We start from the raw sequence: 16,394 nt of genomic DNA on the forward strand, positions 1-16,394 counted from the left end.
TGAGTACAATCCCTCTGGACAGTTTTCTGTGGAATTTGATTGTTCCTCTTCCCAAGGAAGGAAACTGCCTCCACCTTTGGCAAAGTCAAAAATGCCATCTGGGAAAGCAGTGGAAATTGGACGTACTGCCATGTTGGTATTGTTCTTGGGAATGACTGCAGTGATTTACCAGAATTCCTGGTGACTCAGGTGTTCACAGGCAGATTCATCATCCAGATCATGGCATTTACTCATTTTGGTGATCATAAAGGCTGACTAAGCAATCACAGTGGTGCAGCCAGCTAACCAAGTAGCGGGAGCGTACGTTACAATCTCCTAGAGAGGCAAGATAACGTCATAGTTCGAAGTGAATGCCCCCGAAATTAGCCTGGCTAGGTTTGAGGTCCAGCTCCCCTGCTTACTATCCATTTGACCTTGGGAAAGTTGCTTAAGTTACTTAAGTTCTCTGTATATTTTAGTTGCCTTAAATGTCAAAATCCAATTTGGTGATGTTAATAGTTTATTATACAGTTGTTACAAATAAATATACTTAAAGCTCTAGACCACTGCCTGGTACACAATAAGTGGTACATAATGTTTGCTACAGTAAATATGCTGGAGCTGGTGGGCGTATGACTGCCACACAATGTGTAGCACAGTGTGTCACACAGATGATTTACTATTTTGAGAATACAAATATATTCAGTATTTGAATTTTTTCTTTGAAAGATGTTTTCCTTCATCACTCTTTGTGCCCCTATGTTTTTAAATCTTTGTGGATATGAGGCAGTGGTGGTCCAGTGGTGCGATCCTTGCCTTCCTCTGCAGGAGACTTGGGTTTGACTCTTGGCCAATGCACCTCAAGCACAGCCTGTCCCCTGTCAATGGAGGCTTGTATGTTGTTATGATGCAGAACAGATTTCAGCAGAGCTTCCAGACTAGGAAGAAAAGCCTGGTAACCTACTTCTGAAAGTTAGCTAATGAAAACGCTATGTATCACAATGGTTCTGTGTACAACCAACCATTGGGATGGGGCAGGACTAGGCAGTGTTCAATGGTTCATTCTGTTGGGCATGGGATCGCTCTGAATCAGGGGCTGGCTCCACAGCAGCTAACAACAGCATGTACATAGATGATAGATACACACATATATACACAAACATACATGTGTGTTTATATATATGTTTATATAGATTTATTATAGATGTTTAAAGAACACAAACACGTATATATATCCCATTTATGCATTCTTTTAAACCACCACATATTTAAACTATCTACATATCCTATTTATGGTGACATTTACATCCCCATATCATCATCACCATCAGATCAGTGTGCCCTGGTACACTTTTCTTCATACACTTGGTTCTAATAAACAAGGATGATTTTAAGTCCTGTGTGTATATTTTCAGAGTTAAAGCCAGTCCAAAGAGGTCATAAGCAAGAAGGTACGTATCCCAGCCTTCCAGAGGACCTGCTCACCCTCTGTGGCTCAGGCCTGACGAGATGCATTCTCTAGCGTCCTGTTACAGAGTCTCTTAGCTGGCTTTCTAACTAAAGGAATAACCACCAGGGCTGGCAGAATAAAGTTCTATGATGCCAAAATACTATCAATAAACTGCAGCTACATATTCATCAAGAAATCACCTTATGAAGTAGGTTGATTACCTTACAGGCTAATAAGCTTAACTGGATAGTACTTAATGTGAATAAATCTGTCCCCGGCAGCCAACAGAACATTAACAAGATTTTTTTTTTTTTTTTGGTGGGGGTGGGGACTTGCCATTATCAGAATCTAGATTTATTTTGTGTATGTTTGGGATTTTATTTGAATACCTTATTTAATTGAAAATGAAAACATCTCTGTATGTACTATTCCACATGTAGCTAATCTCTCTTAGTCTAGTTGTACTAAGTAACGAAGGCTCTTGAGGATTTTCATCTGTTGGTGGTAGATGGCGTCAAGGCAGGAGCCCAGCCAAATAGAACTTTACAGATAAGTGCTCACTTCTCTTAAAACACACTGTTCGTTTACACGCAAAGATCAAGTCTCTTAAAAAGGCTCCATAGTGAATTTAGATGCAAGAGCTACAAATGCAAGCAGTTTTCTGTGTCCACAGCTATTTATGCTAGCAGGGGGCTGCAAAAATGATGGGATGTGTGCTAACAAAATGGACAAATTTTTCTTAGGTAAAAAATAAATAAAAAAACATTTGGAGACTTTTGTGTTATTTTATTTTGCCTTCTTATTATCTAACTTGAAATATCTATTTTTCCTCTGATGTAAGAATATAGTCAGAGCATCTAATACAACGAAATACCACTTAAAAACCTTCTCTAAAATCTGTCTTGAATTTTAATTAGTTTTAATCGTGTTAGTTATGCTTTCAGGACAAGGGACCTAATCCCTTAAGGAACTCAGTGACTCCGGGCTCAGACAGGTACTTCTCCAGCCAAAAGGTTCAGGTTAAAGCTCCATGAATAGTTTTAAAGAGACAAGTTGCTCAATGCAAGCATAGTTTATTTGCTTCTGGCACGTGATTTCTTAGATGTCACTCTAAAATTCTAGAAAAAGAGTAATATGTGGCCTTTATTTAAAAATACTGATGATTTTGAGGAAAATGAGGTATTTGTATTTACATGGAAACCCTGGTGGCGTGGTGGTTAAGTGCTATGGCTGCTAACCAAAGGGTCAGCAGTTTGAATCTGCCAGGCGCTCCTTGGAAACTCTATGGGGCAGTTCTACTCTGTCCTATAGGGTCGCTATGAGTCGGAATTGGCTCGATGGCACTGGGTTTGGTTTTTTTTTTTTTTTGGTTTTGTATTTACATGCTTGAGTATTCAGTGTTCATCTTTGCCAAAAGCCTGGCAAGGAAAATAAAGGAAAAATGTTTCCATTATTTTCTGCATGGGAATGATAACCTGCATTAGCAAGAGCCCAAACTTGGGAGTTTCTGACCTAGGAGCTGTGGTGAAGTTAGGATAAGCTGTTGCAGTAGTTCTCTTATGATCACGATAGAGCAGTTTTCATGTCTGCAGAATGTAAAGAAAACTGCCCTATTTTAAACAATGAGTTTTATTGGCTCTGTGATACCAGCGCTTTTGATTAATCATAACATATAGATTTCTTATTTGACAAAATGATTTTCACACTTTCTCAAACTGAGCTGCAGTCTAAGACAATGGTTTAGAGAAGAGGTTCCAGAACTAGACAGCCTGAGACTAGAATCCTAACTCTGCAGTTTATTAGCTACGTGACCTTGACCAGGTCATTCTGAGCTGTACTCTTACCATCTGTAAAATGGGGATGATGACAGCATCCATTAAATGGCATGATAATTATAAAACTCTCGGTGTAGTACCTGGTGTGTATTACCATCGCTCGCTGCACAGGCCGTTCTGACTCACGGCGAGCTCGTGTTTCAGAGCAGCACTGTGCTCCACGGGGTTTTCAATGGCTGTGATTTTTTTTGGAAGTAGATTGCCAGGCCTTTCTTCTGAGGTTCCTCTGGGTGGACTCAAACCACCAACCTTTCTGTTAGCAGCCAAGCACATTAACTGTTTGTGTCACGCAGGGACTTTGGTATGTTCCCTGTTTATTGCCATCATCATCACCAGCATTCTGACAATTTACTTATATCTTAAAATCTTTTCTCTTAAATATGAAGAGAGGATTCTATTTTGATTTTTAATCTATCTTCATATTGTAGTTTTAACTAATAGATTCTTGCAGCATTATGAGGAAAAAACTTGGAAGGCCAGTCAGTTCATTGTTTTGTAACTTAAAATTTTGTGTGCGCTTATGCTTCAAAGATATTTGTGTTATGAACATTGGAGATAAGAGGTAATTTCTTGACCTCAAAACATCAAGAAATCTTTCTAAAGTTCTCAAATTATACAATTATGTCAATTTGCATTTAGCAAAAATAAAGCCACATTTTTGTCTTTCTAAAACTCAATGTAAGGGAATTCCCAGAGGTCTCTCTCAGGAGCATTTTTGCATACTAATTACTCAACAGTGTAAGTCACAGCAGCAGCACCATCTATTGGGGAGTTTTTCTTGAAACAAATGTTTCTGCAACTCCGGAAGAAAATATAACAAAATAAATTTAGGTCCAGCTCAATTCTCCATGAACATATAAAGAAAAGTTTACTTAGATAAATCATTTCTCCTAATGAATTGGTAAAAATCATAACTAAAAATTGTACGGCATTTACTGTTTGGTGCAGTACATTTTGAGACATAAAAATAAAAGGAAAAATTGAGCTTTGGAAAGTAATAGGCCTTAAGGGAGAATAAGTCTTCCCTAATTATCACAGCCTGATGCACGCAAGCCTTCTGCCTGCTAATGATTGGGGAGATGCGGCAATTTCCTTTAAAAATCCAGCCCCTTGTCATTCTTTTATGCCAAGGTAATTCGGATGCAATGGATGAAGAGCAGATTAGGCCATGATCCACTGATCGTATCTTTCTAACAGATTTATCGCACCAGATGGCCTAATTATTCTCACCAGTTCTCAATCTCTGTCTGTCAGCGAGACCAGATGCAATTTCTTGCTCCTGGTGAAATAGACTCCTAAGATTGAATGCAAGAAATAAAATAGGAAACTGAGACCACATGATTGAGAACAGAAAAAAAAAGTAGAAGTAAATCTAGGTACTCAAGTAAAGGTGCCTACGTCCCGCAGATCTCTCTGATATGAAGGCAAGTGTTTGATGGTGGCACGGCTAGAGACACATGAAATTGATTTGGATATTGGGTAAGTTTTGAGACAGATATAAATGTAAATATGCATACAGGCATGTATATATAGATGTTTGTGTGCATATATATGTATACACGTATACATAGATTGTGTGTGTGTGTGTGTTTTCATGGAGTCTCTGGGTGGTGTAAATGGTTAAGTGCTCAACTACCAACCAAAAGGTTGGTGGTTAAAACCCACCCAGAGGTGCATCAAAGGTCACAGCCTTGACAATCCTATGAGGTGCAGTTCTACTCTGCAACACATGGGGTCTCCATGAGTTGGATCACCATGAGTTGGAAATGACTGAATGGCAACTTTATTTACATATATGTGTTTATGCTCAAATCCATGCACTCATACACACACACGTGCACATGCACACATATGTGTGTACAAAGAAGTCATACAGAATTTGTGTTTGCTACCCGAATCATTTGGTCTCACATTTATTTTTTTCTTAAGTTAGATATTTATTCATTCAGCTAATACAAAAATAAATAAATAAATCCCAAAGGACTAGGGAGGGTCCCCCATCCAGTTCTGTTTAAGAAAGACTTGGCTGTGCATCATGTTTCATTTGTATCCTATTGCGTGTCTGTTTCTACAGACTTGACTAACCCTAACGTGCCTTCTGTCTTCCCAAGTACCTCACCACCACAGCTGAGTTTACCAGAAATAATAAAATTGAAAAAAAGGCTATCTGTTTAAAGAATGGAAATTCCCCGTGTCTGTCCTCATTCCACTTTAATGCTTTCAGGGTTGGTTCATAAGACTTACTCAGCTAAATATTCATGAATGCTCGCATGGCAGGAAAGGTAACAGGAAGAACTTTTAATTGGGGGGTCAACTGATATTCAGCATTCAGTATCAATGGTGGGATAACACTCTCCTCTTCATATGTGAAAGATGGAAATTACATTTTACTATGTGCATTAGTAAATATGCATTCCAACTTCCAAAGCTCCTCGCCCACCCATCCCAGCCCGGGGCCTTCAGCCTGAATTTAACTGGATAGCCTCCAGGCTAGTTTTCAACACTCTCTAACGAGAACTGTAAGCACTTGGTACACACTGAGTGTGTCTTTATTTTTCTATCGTTAGCTCTAAGCACACTGTCTGGCCCTTAGGCAGCAATCCATAAATGCTGTGGAATGAAAAGGAAGTATCTACACTCTGTTCCCAAAAGAATAGACCATTTTTTATGAGTAATGTAATTGCTCTTTCCACTGACAATTTACAATTCCTGAACAAAAACTCTGCTATGACATTCTGACACGGTGCTTGGGATATGAAAAAAAGACAGTATCACATTTCCACGTCCTAAATTTGCTTTTCAGTGATACACTTCTCTCTGGGATACACTATTTATGATCTAATAGTTATACGATGGTAAAAGAAGATATTAGCCACTGAAAGATAAGTGTTTCAGAGAATAATACACTTTTAATAGATGGCCAGAATCTTTGAGATCCATGTAGAATTATTGCAAACAAGGGGCTTAGTAATAAGGAGAATTTACCAACTTTTACACAGTTAATTTATATATTATTCATTTTACTATGATGTTATTTTTAAGTCAGTTCCATAATATTTATGTGCCCAGAATCACAATAAATATTCATTTATATATATATATATATATATATATATATATATATATATATATATAAAATCAGGGCAATGTTAAGACACACTATATCCTAGTGGATTTTGAAATCATAGTAGATGGCGATAAATATTTTAAAAGGAGTAAAAGATGATCAAACAAACTTAGGCAACACAACTGATGAATGCCATATGCAAATACATGGCCAGCATTCCCTACCTTAAAAGAATTCCAAAGGAGAAAACTGCAATCTTCCAGAATGTGAGACAGCAATCTTAGAAGCTAAGGCATCTGTAGTCAGGTAGCAAGACTGGTTGTGTCTCATTAATAAGTAGCCTCCATTCTGTTAGAATAGCTCAAGTGCAAAGCAGCATTCTAACTCTGGGGAGTCCTGCTGGAGGCATTAAGAAGAGGGAATGAAGATTTCTTTTCCAAATTAAGTTGTCAGGGAGCTCATTTACACTACACAGTGAGTGTATGTGGGCGAGCTGATGAAGATGATGATTTATGACCCTATAGACACTTAAGTGATTCTGCTGATGGAAATCTACAGCCAAACCCACTTAAGAAGCTAAAACAGAGCTCCTATTATCTGTAGGAGGTAAAACCACGTGGCTTTTGCCCTTAAAATTTCAAGTCACCCTACTGGGTTAGGAATGGAAGAAAAGCTCATTTACTCAGGGTTCATGTTTTGGCATAACATTATAAGACTCCTGGATATGCTTTTTTTTTTTTTTTTTTGAGTTTGTAATGATTGGATCTACTTTAAACGAGTTTTGGCATGATTATTTTTCCTTTTTTGAGGGAAAGGGAGAGATTGGATCTATTCAATCACGTCATAGCTACGTAATGTACGGAAGTTTAAAAAGTCTAACTGTGAATGAGTTGAAGCCTTCCTTCTGCAAAGGCAGCAAATATACTTTTAGGCGAATACTATGTTTCAAATAGCTAGAAAAATCATACAAGCAAAATTGACTAATGAATGTTGTCATCAGCCAACTTCTTCACAGCGTATCATAGGGGGTAAAAAAAAAAAGATGCAGAGAATAAAAAAAGTAAAATTATAACACCAAAATGGAAATTGTATTACAACTTCATCATATTTGGGTGCTTTCTCCATAGAGGCCAAGAAAACTAATTTTAAGAGTCTCATGAGAAGTTACAGACTTCGAGCTAAAATTTAAATATATTTGTGTAATATCCCATTTTAATAGCAAGTACCAGCTTTAGAAATAGTCCAGATAACCAGCACAGCCTCACACAAATCAGGCGAAAGAAAAAAAAAAAAAAAACCTCATTGTAATTCTACGGTTAATCTTTCTATACTTTTCTTATAAAGTGTTTTGACAGCATACACAGTAAACCCTTTAGGATCCTTTAGTGCAAACTGCCTCTATGACTGCTACCATCGACTTACACCATCTTAAATATAACGTAAAAATTTTGCCTTTCATTCACACACATCTACGTACTAGATTATTACGTACTTCCTATGCGGTAGACACATAGAATAATGAACATTAACTCTTTTATTCACAGCAACATTATCTTATCACAGTATTAGTTTACTTATGATATACTGTGAACTCAAGGGGACACAAAGCGACATCATATTCTTTTCTCCCTTGGCTCTTATCTGAAGCACCAGGAAGCAACCTGTGCTGTTGTTTTGCTTGGTTAAAAGGAAACATCAAATTCTCTGTCCACATATTCTCGCATTTCTGAAGAATCTGCCCCATCCATCTATTTTATTTTATATCATTAGGGTAAAAAATCAGGCGTCTATATTCACATACTTACAGGCAAACAATCTTACAGGCAAACAATAGTATGTATGTAAGAGTTACTAGGTAAGTGATCATTGCTATTTCCTTCGGAAGCTATCAAGAAAATATAACAAAATGAAAGATTCAGCAGAAGATTTTTTTTTTCTTTTTTGGTTTGTATTTTGTAACTCTCTGATGCTTCTGTATCCAAATTTAGCTAAAGATAAAAAAGTTTTTCTAAACAAATAACTCTATGTAGTTTCTACAGGATACCATAAGTTTTCATGCTAATATATTTTTTTTTTACCACCTTTACTCTTACAGCCAAAGTAAGTACAAATTGTAAAAATGTAGATAATTTCATTTATATGTGAATACATAAATCAAAAATATTAGGAGGCAAAAAGGCCCAGGAATGACAGATGGCAAGCACAGTTTCATAGGACTAACAGTTGAATCACTAGGTTGGTGTTTCATAACTAGAATATATTTTAAGTTAAAAAAATGGTATTATTTTAAAAGCATTTACAGTTTTTATATCTGTTTAGTAGAATTAACATGTATCAACTATAGCAGCTTACTATTAAAAAAAATTAGAATGCCAAAATATTTGGCATTTTATTTTATTTCATTTTATTTTCTTATGCTGAAAATGTTAGTTGTATATTTTTATAAAATTTTCATATTACCTGCTGGAGCAGAAATACGAATTTAAACCACATAGGGTAGTCAAATATCATAATTGAGTTAATGTTAAAATTTATAGAAGTTGATATGCTCATATTAGAATCATTCCTAAAAACCAAATTAAAGAAAACTTCAGTATAGTGGTTGCCGTTTTAATAGGCTATTCAGAAATACGAGAATTATTTCATAAAAAATCACCCTCCTCTCAGATGTTCCTATTAAATAGTTCTCATGAATTGCACATTGAAAAATCTGTTTCTCCAGAAACACCTCTCCATAACAATGCCCCATATTATTAGAGTGCTTTACAGTCCTCAGAGCACTTCCCACTGGCCCTCACAACAACCCTGTGAGGTGGGCAGACAGGGCAGGGGCTATGCTCCCATTTCTCAGGTGAGAAAACCGAGGCTCAGAGAGAGAACTGCTGAATCTCCAGCTTCCGATATTAGAAGTGGTTTTTTTTTGTCTGTTTGTTTTTAAGAGGAAAATACATTTTGGTATTTTGATCTGACCTATATATTGTGTAGACTGTGCACAGAGGTTCGTCTCCCTCAAAGATCAGGGCTCTTAGCCAAAGAGAATCTTGGCTGGCACTGCACTGGCTGATAAACAACTTCAGAGACACCATCTTCATGGCTTCTTCCTAACGGGGTTTTGGCATCCATTACAAAAAAAAAAAAAAGATAGGACTGAAGGAATCACAATGAAGCTGCTTTTTTCATAAAATAAAATAGACCCCTAAAATGTACTTATTTTTAGATTGGTCAATTTAATAACTTATCTTTTATTAGGCAATATAATAATAAAGTTGTAAATACAATTGTGTGTATTATATATCATTAAGCAATAAAAATAACAAGTACTCATATATTTTTCAATCTCCAAAGCACTATATTGCCCTCTAATGAGGTTTGCTTTGTTTTAAATGGGACCTAAGGGTTAAGAAGACAGAAAGAGGACTACTGAATAACAAAGAGCAATAAAACACAGAGGGAAGATCTATTAGCTAGCCTCCTTCTGTTTATGCTGCCAACATTAATAAGCAATTCTCTTATTTGAAAGTATTATCTTCAAAATACCCCCAACATTTTTTGGTTGATGTTTCTCGATCCCCCCGCCCCACCACCACCACCACCACGACCCACCTCACAAAATGTAACAGACCTTGTAATTCAAACGAAATTCTGCATCTTATTATGCTCCTCAGCTAAGGACGGTAAGATTTTGATCCTGAGTCAAGCTATACACTGTGTTTCTTATTGGAAAATAGAACTCAATGCCTGGCCCTCACCTCTCTCACATTTTTTAAACACCTGTGATCTTCTCCAAATGGCTGCTCCTTTTATATTAGTGTTCTTTGATTGAAATACTGGATTGGAAATTGTACCAAGCCAAGGATCACATGAGAAAAAAGAAGATTGCCTAGCCACAAACCCTTATTAATGCTGTCTCTTCCATTTAATCTCCCCCCTAAAAACTCAATGGGAAATACACACACACACGTACGTGTGTGTATATATGTATATACACATATACATATATATCCCTAAATGTCCTATACCAACCAAGAGTCACAGGTAGATCTGCATATAGGAGTGTACGTGGCTGGGTGTGTTCAAGCCTGTAATGTTATTTAAAGAGGAACAGCATGGATTTACTTTTCCCGAAGTTCTCAATACTTGGCCATTACTTACAGATATTTTGAGAATCAGGAGACCATGTGGAGGGAGGAGAGCAAGCCAGACATCAAACCCATTTATTTTGAATCTTAAATAATGACTTTTTATCGTTGATATTTTGGTTACATTGTTACACAAAGGACAAATTAACATCCGGTTTGAGGTCTCATCTTTGATAGCTTTGGGGTTGGTGACAGTTCCTGGGCATAGGAATCCTGCACCCATCCACTCTCGGCTGTGTCTTAGCAAGATTGTCGTACAAGGTTGCCAAAACGAGAGAAATTTGTAAAACGGCTCCCAGGTGCCTCTGTCAATACCTTTAAGCACTGTGACTTCCAGGGGGCTCCCGGCCAGGTTCTCACAGGGAGCGTCAACATACCCCTTTCCTCAGCAGAGCAGAGGGCTACCGAGAAAGAGCAGCTGGCTCTGCCATCCTTGGGGCGCCTGTCCATGTCTGCTTCCTCAGAGGTGGATCCACATAAACTAAAACAATCTGCTGAAGAGACAGGAGCCCACTCCACGATTCACCAGTGAATCACCATGTTTAGGGGCCGTGGTCATTACAGCTTCCACTCTGATTTGATGTGACTCAAGCCCACTCCGGAAGGTCAAGTTCTTAACATACTCTGACTGGAAATAAAAAATATCCAGGGCGCTAATTCTAAAAAAGTGCATCTGAGGGAATCACTTTCAAAGAATTGACAGAACTGTCCATGTGTTATTTTCACTCTGACATATAGGTACTTTTTGTTTTTTTGCTTGGTCTCATCCAAAACAAAATATACGGGTATGTTTTGTTTTGTGTTGTTTGGAGTGATCCATGAATTTAACATACATCTTTCCCCACTCCCAGCACAAAGAGTTTTAGAGTCAGAGGGAGTAGGGAGAGAGCTGAATGTGGAAGTAAAGCTTTTCGAGAAAAAAACACAAACAATACAAAACAAAAGTCGCAGCCCAATCGTGCAAAATTGCGTCTCTGGGTAAAGCACTTCTTGACAGGTTCGTGATATCCCCAGCCCCCTCCCAAGTCCTCCCGTCCACCCAGGGGGAAAGAAAATACAGAATGAAAGTGAAGCCATTCTTTTTCTTAAGGCTGTACAGACATACAGAGAACACATTTCAAGGGCTGTCGGGCGGGTGGTCATTTGCCAGGTTCCTGCTTCAAGCCCCGGCTGCGACCTGTGATCCATCCTGCGGCCAGCAGACTCTTTACTCAGGGACGACAATACAATTTACAAACCAAAGAAGAAAGGTCCATGGTCCCAACAATAAAATCCGATATTGACTTTACAATCACACGTACAAATTGCTCCAATCGATAATTTCATTTCTCCTTAAGACCTTGTCGTCTAAAACTAATTAGAGGCCAAGTTCCCGAGGAATTGTCAATATTCAAAGAAAATACTGGAGACTTAGAAGGAAATCATTCTTCCACTGCGGCAGTCAGGTGGGAGATTGGAAACAAGTCTCATCTTCTGGTGAGTTCCGGGTATTATGAAGGAAGGGTGGATTCCTGGGTCCAGACGGCAGCTCCCTATCATCCAGGGGACTCTGCTTATAAAGGAAAGACCAAGAAGCCGGAGAAGGTGGAATATTTCCACCCTCCCATGAGGTTGCCCCTCTCCAGTTTGAGATGCACTTTGTCTTCCCTTTCCATGAGCAGCAGGACGCCATTGCTGGCTGCTTCCCGGGTGACGTCCTGGTCTCCTGCAAATGCGGAGATCACTGGGTAGCCATTCTGCATTAAACTGACCTGAAACATAGAAGTCAAAACTCAGCAGATCAAGAAAGACCTCGCTTCCACACCTCGCTCTCTTCTCTCCCAACCTCCCCACGGACACACAAGGGCCTGACACGGAGGATCCCCACCTGACTCAGGGCCACAACCCTCCTAGTCAGGAGGGAGCCCAGGCTCCCTCTTTTATTCAGCCTTACAGAGTATGGGAAGGGCCTTGAGCGATGGAGATGTACTAACCCAAACCTTCAAGGCCCCAGACTGTGTCAGAGCTACCCACCTGGATGGTCTGTCTATTATATACTTTGACCACGTGGAAGCTGAAACTATAGATCCCTTTTCTCGGTGCTACAAATATGCTGGAGGCAAGATCGAAATGGTTGCCAATATTTACTAAGACCTGCAAAAAGAAAGAGGGAATAAAGCAAGAACATTGGAAGTCCCTCCTCAGCGTGTTTTAATCATTCTCGAAAAGCCACCAACACCGGTTTCCTTTATTAGCCACAGAAAAGCAGGCAACAGCATTTAGCATTTCAAGGCTCCCCAGGGTGGAAGAGAGGCTGGGTTGCAATATTCCACAGGAGGAATGTGGATGAGCATGTTGTATGTTGTGGGGAGGAGCAGAGAGGAAGGAATTGGAGACAGTAAACCAAGAGTCAACTGAGTCTGTTGCAGAGGTTTGCGGGATTGTGGGGACTTCGACATGAAGCTCTGTTGACGAAAATAGCTTTATACTGAATGAGGACAGAGAGGGTGATGGAGTCAGAAGCCAAGGGAATGAGGTAAGTTATGCAAGGTCTACTAACATTGGATGCTTTAGGTGGGAACGGACTGCATCTGCTTTTACTTCCATTGTTTCCCAGTGTCTGGCACATGCTCTGGCAGCACACAGTAGGTGCTCAATGAGAGACCAGGGTCATGAAATACTAGCTGCCCTGCTTTGCCTCACTTTCCTCTGAAAAATGGGCTTGTTTCCCTGGCTGAGCTACAAAGCATGCAAACAAGCTTGACCAAGTAAAGGGTGAATCAAATCCGGAGCTTGGACACCCTTAGCTTGAACTCAGGGAATTCTATAATATGCAAGAACCATGACAAAATGAGCCACCAGATACATGATCATGTGATCCAGCAGATAGATGGTCTTCCTTGAATAAAAGGGAGAGGGTGCTACAATGCCAAAAGCAGAACCTGAAGGGTGGAGGGCCCCCATTATTATGCACTTCCCTTCAGATGTTCAGGACAGAGACTGGTCACTTTGAATTATGCCCCCATTCCTACTTACACACAAACGCACAATCTGATTAAAATCCTAAAGTGGCCCGCCTGGTGTCCTCGGCTTCTAAGACCACCAGCAACATCATCAGAACCCTAGCCAAGAGACGCTGTCATCCGATCAGAAAATAAACTTCAGCTGAATACCTTTTGCTGGTTTTTCTTGCACACTTATTATAGATAGATGCGTAATGTGTTTCCCCAAAGCAATGCAAACGGCGGCCCATAACAGTTATTCTTGGAGAACACGGACTTCTTCAGCCCAGCCTGAGACCACTTCACTCTCTTTCACCTGCAGACTTGCACAGACACTCGGCTCTATTGTTCGTAACAAAGCCCTTCAGGATGCCGCTTTGCTTCATAGTTCCAGGAAGGCTCTTCTCTCTGCCAGCCTCCCAAGGCTTCAGAGGAGAAAAAAGGCTTCTCCCTTTACACCCTGCATTTAGAGCTGCCCCCTCTCTTCACCTCAGCTGCTCAACTTGAAATGCAGGAAACTGGCAAATTCAGGGCGCTGCTGTGGACAGAGAAAATCCAGCCAGGCTCAGATAGGCTGATCTCAATTAGTACATACCTGGGGTACCGGGGAACCACCATGTCACCTCCCCTGTCACTGTCGGCTCAGCTATAACACTAGAGTCCTACTTCTTCCCCTGCCCAAAATCACATGGCTGTTCTGACACAGTGATGCCTGTGCAAATGCTGGGAAACCGATCTCTAAGGCACTGATAGATGAATATTAATAATAATAATTTAAGAGACACATAAAGAGCTTATTAACAGACAGTTCCCAAATGCATATCTCCTCATTGTCTCCTTAAACAGGACACAGTTAAATACTTTCACTTCTTGCAAATAAAAACAGATTTCATCAAAGAGACAAATAGAGAAAGAAAGAAAGAGGAAACTCGAATACATGATCTTTAACAAGGATTAGAAGAAATGAAAACACTGGCCCAAAAGGCATTTTGGAAGTCAAACAAGTATGTGCAATAAACACTCATATGCTGTCAGTGACTCCAGAAAACTCCATTTTATGGAAGGGGACTTAAGCAAAAGAAAGGGGCTGATGAGCTAAAGTTTGCAAACCATTGTGACGTTTTCAATTTGTTGCTGAAAAATGGGGGGGGGCATGACAGGAAGTCACTGCCTCTGACCCAGGGATGGGGGTACAAAAGCCTGGTCCTCTTTCTAGCCCTTCTGCTTTGAACCCTGTGAGGAGAAGGGATGTGGCTTAAGACTGGCATTTGATTTTGCATGTATATCCGGACACAGGACCGACTCCATCCCTGGTGTGCCACCTCCCCTCCCGTTCTCCACTCATTCTTCTTGAACAGGCCCTCCCCAGGCCATCCCTGAGAGTGAAGAGCAGGTACACAGTTCCTACTGTCGGCTGAGGCTTTTGGAAAAACGCCTTCCTGAGCATGGGGGGAGGTGGAAGGGGGTTTAAATGCGTTCAGTCTTCATGTTCTCCACCTGGATAACTGACTGCCAACCGGCATAAATAACAGCAGCTGATTTTTATTCCCCCAATAGCAAAAAGTAAAAAGTGCAACATTTCCTGTTGTGAAACATCCTTCCAGTCACTCAGGCAGCCCTGCTGGACTCTAGGCCAGCCAAGTGCCAACTGAGCCAAGAATTTAACAATGGCCCAGCAACACGGTGAAGACTAGAGATGGGAAAGAGGGTATCCTAGGAAAAGAGGTATGAACGTGGAAGGGAAGAAGGGCCAGGCAGGGCAGAGGAGGGGCGCAAGCGATCCCCAGAGCAGAGCGGAAGGCGGCTGACCTGATCGAAATAGATGGTCATGGTGCGGTTGCTCATCTCAGATGGCTCGTGGTTAGTGCTGCGCGTGGCAGAGAAGGCCACCTTGGCGCTGCCCGAGCGCACGGAGATGCCCAGCGAGGAGGTGACGGCGCCATCGGCTGACGGGCTCGAGTCGCACACCACCAGGCACTTGCCCTCTAGGACGATGGGCTCCGTGTCGTTCTGAGCGCGCACCGGGCAGCCGGCCGGCAGTAGCAGCAGCAGCAGGGCCAGCGCCGCCCCCAGGCCCGGGACCCCGGCGGCCGGCGCGCGCAGCGCCCCCCGGCGCACGGCCATACTCAGCGGCGCGCGGCGGCACCTGCCCAGCGCCGGCATCTGGGCGGCGGACGCGCGCGGGGGGCGCGCGGAGGCGCGCGCGGCTGGGGGACACCTCCTCTGGTCACGGTCCGCCGCGCTGATGGTCAAGGCCAGGGTCGTCCTCAGCAGGAAGCCGCCCGCGGACCTGTCAGAGCAAAGAACCTATACCTTAGTCAGGGCTGCGGAGTTTGGCGGGGAGGGGCGCTCGCCAACACAGGATCCCCAGCACAGACAACACCAAATCCCCGGCCGGATTTGGCACCACAGGTCCGGGGAGTCCGGCGCGCTGGGCGGTGCATGCCGACGGCTCCTGGGCGCGCGCCTGTGTGCAGGAGTCAAGAGACCCTAGTTGTACAGGTCCTCATCGCGGGGACAGGGTCGGTGGCTCCAAAGACGACGTCCCCACCACTCCCACTCACCCAGCTCCAGGCGGACAGAGCCTGGAGACAAGGCCCAGAAAACAATTTACCCAGGCTCCCTCACCTGCCTGTCTGCGACTGATCCTGAAAGCTGCGCCAAGGACCCGTCTCCTTCCCCTCCCTCTAGTTCACCCCTATCCCCACCCAGGAGATGTCCTGGCCCAATTTGGGAAAGATTTTATTCGTTTTCCGCCCAAAGAACAACCCCCTGGAAGCTCCTTGGGGTGAAAACAGTAAAGAAAAAGAAGCAAGAAAAAGAGGGCGAGGGAAAAGCACTGGAACCGAGCACCCACTTCCCCGCACCCGCAGCCACCAGAGAGCCTCCGGAGACGCCCCTCGACTCCTCTGGCTCAGGACCGGAGGGTTCCCACGACGGGAT

General features: G+C 41.8%; 1 protein-coding gene across 1 annotated transcript; it reads right to left on the bottom strand.

The window, feature by feature from the left end:
* Positions 1-12,023: 12,023 nt before the first annotated feature.
* On the bottom strand, positions 12,024-15,614 carry CBLN2 (cerebellin 2 precursor). The gene is made up of 3 exons (XM_049900719.1): positions 15,261-15,614; positions 12,484-12,603; positions 12,024-12,221 (listed from the first exon to the last, which is right to left on the bottom strand). The coding sequence occupies exons 1-3, from the start codon at positions 15,612-15,614 to the stop codon at positions 12,024-12,026; spliced, it is 672 nt and encodes a 223-aa protein (XP_049756676.1).
* Positions 15,615-16,394: the final 780 nt, after the last annotated feature.

Source organism: Elephas maximus, chromosome 11, assembly GCF_024166365.1.
Source record: "Elephas maximus indicus isolate mEleMax1 chromosome 11, mEleMax1 primary haplotype, whole genome shotgun sequence".
NCBI classification, from domain to species: domain Eukaryota; kingdom Metazoa; phylum Chordata; class Mammalia; order Proboscidea; family Elephantidae; genus Elephas; species Elephas maximus.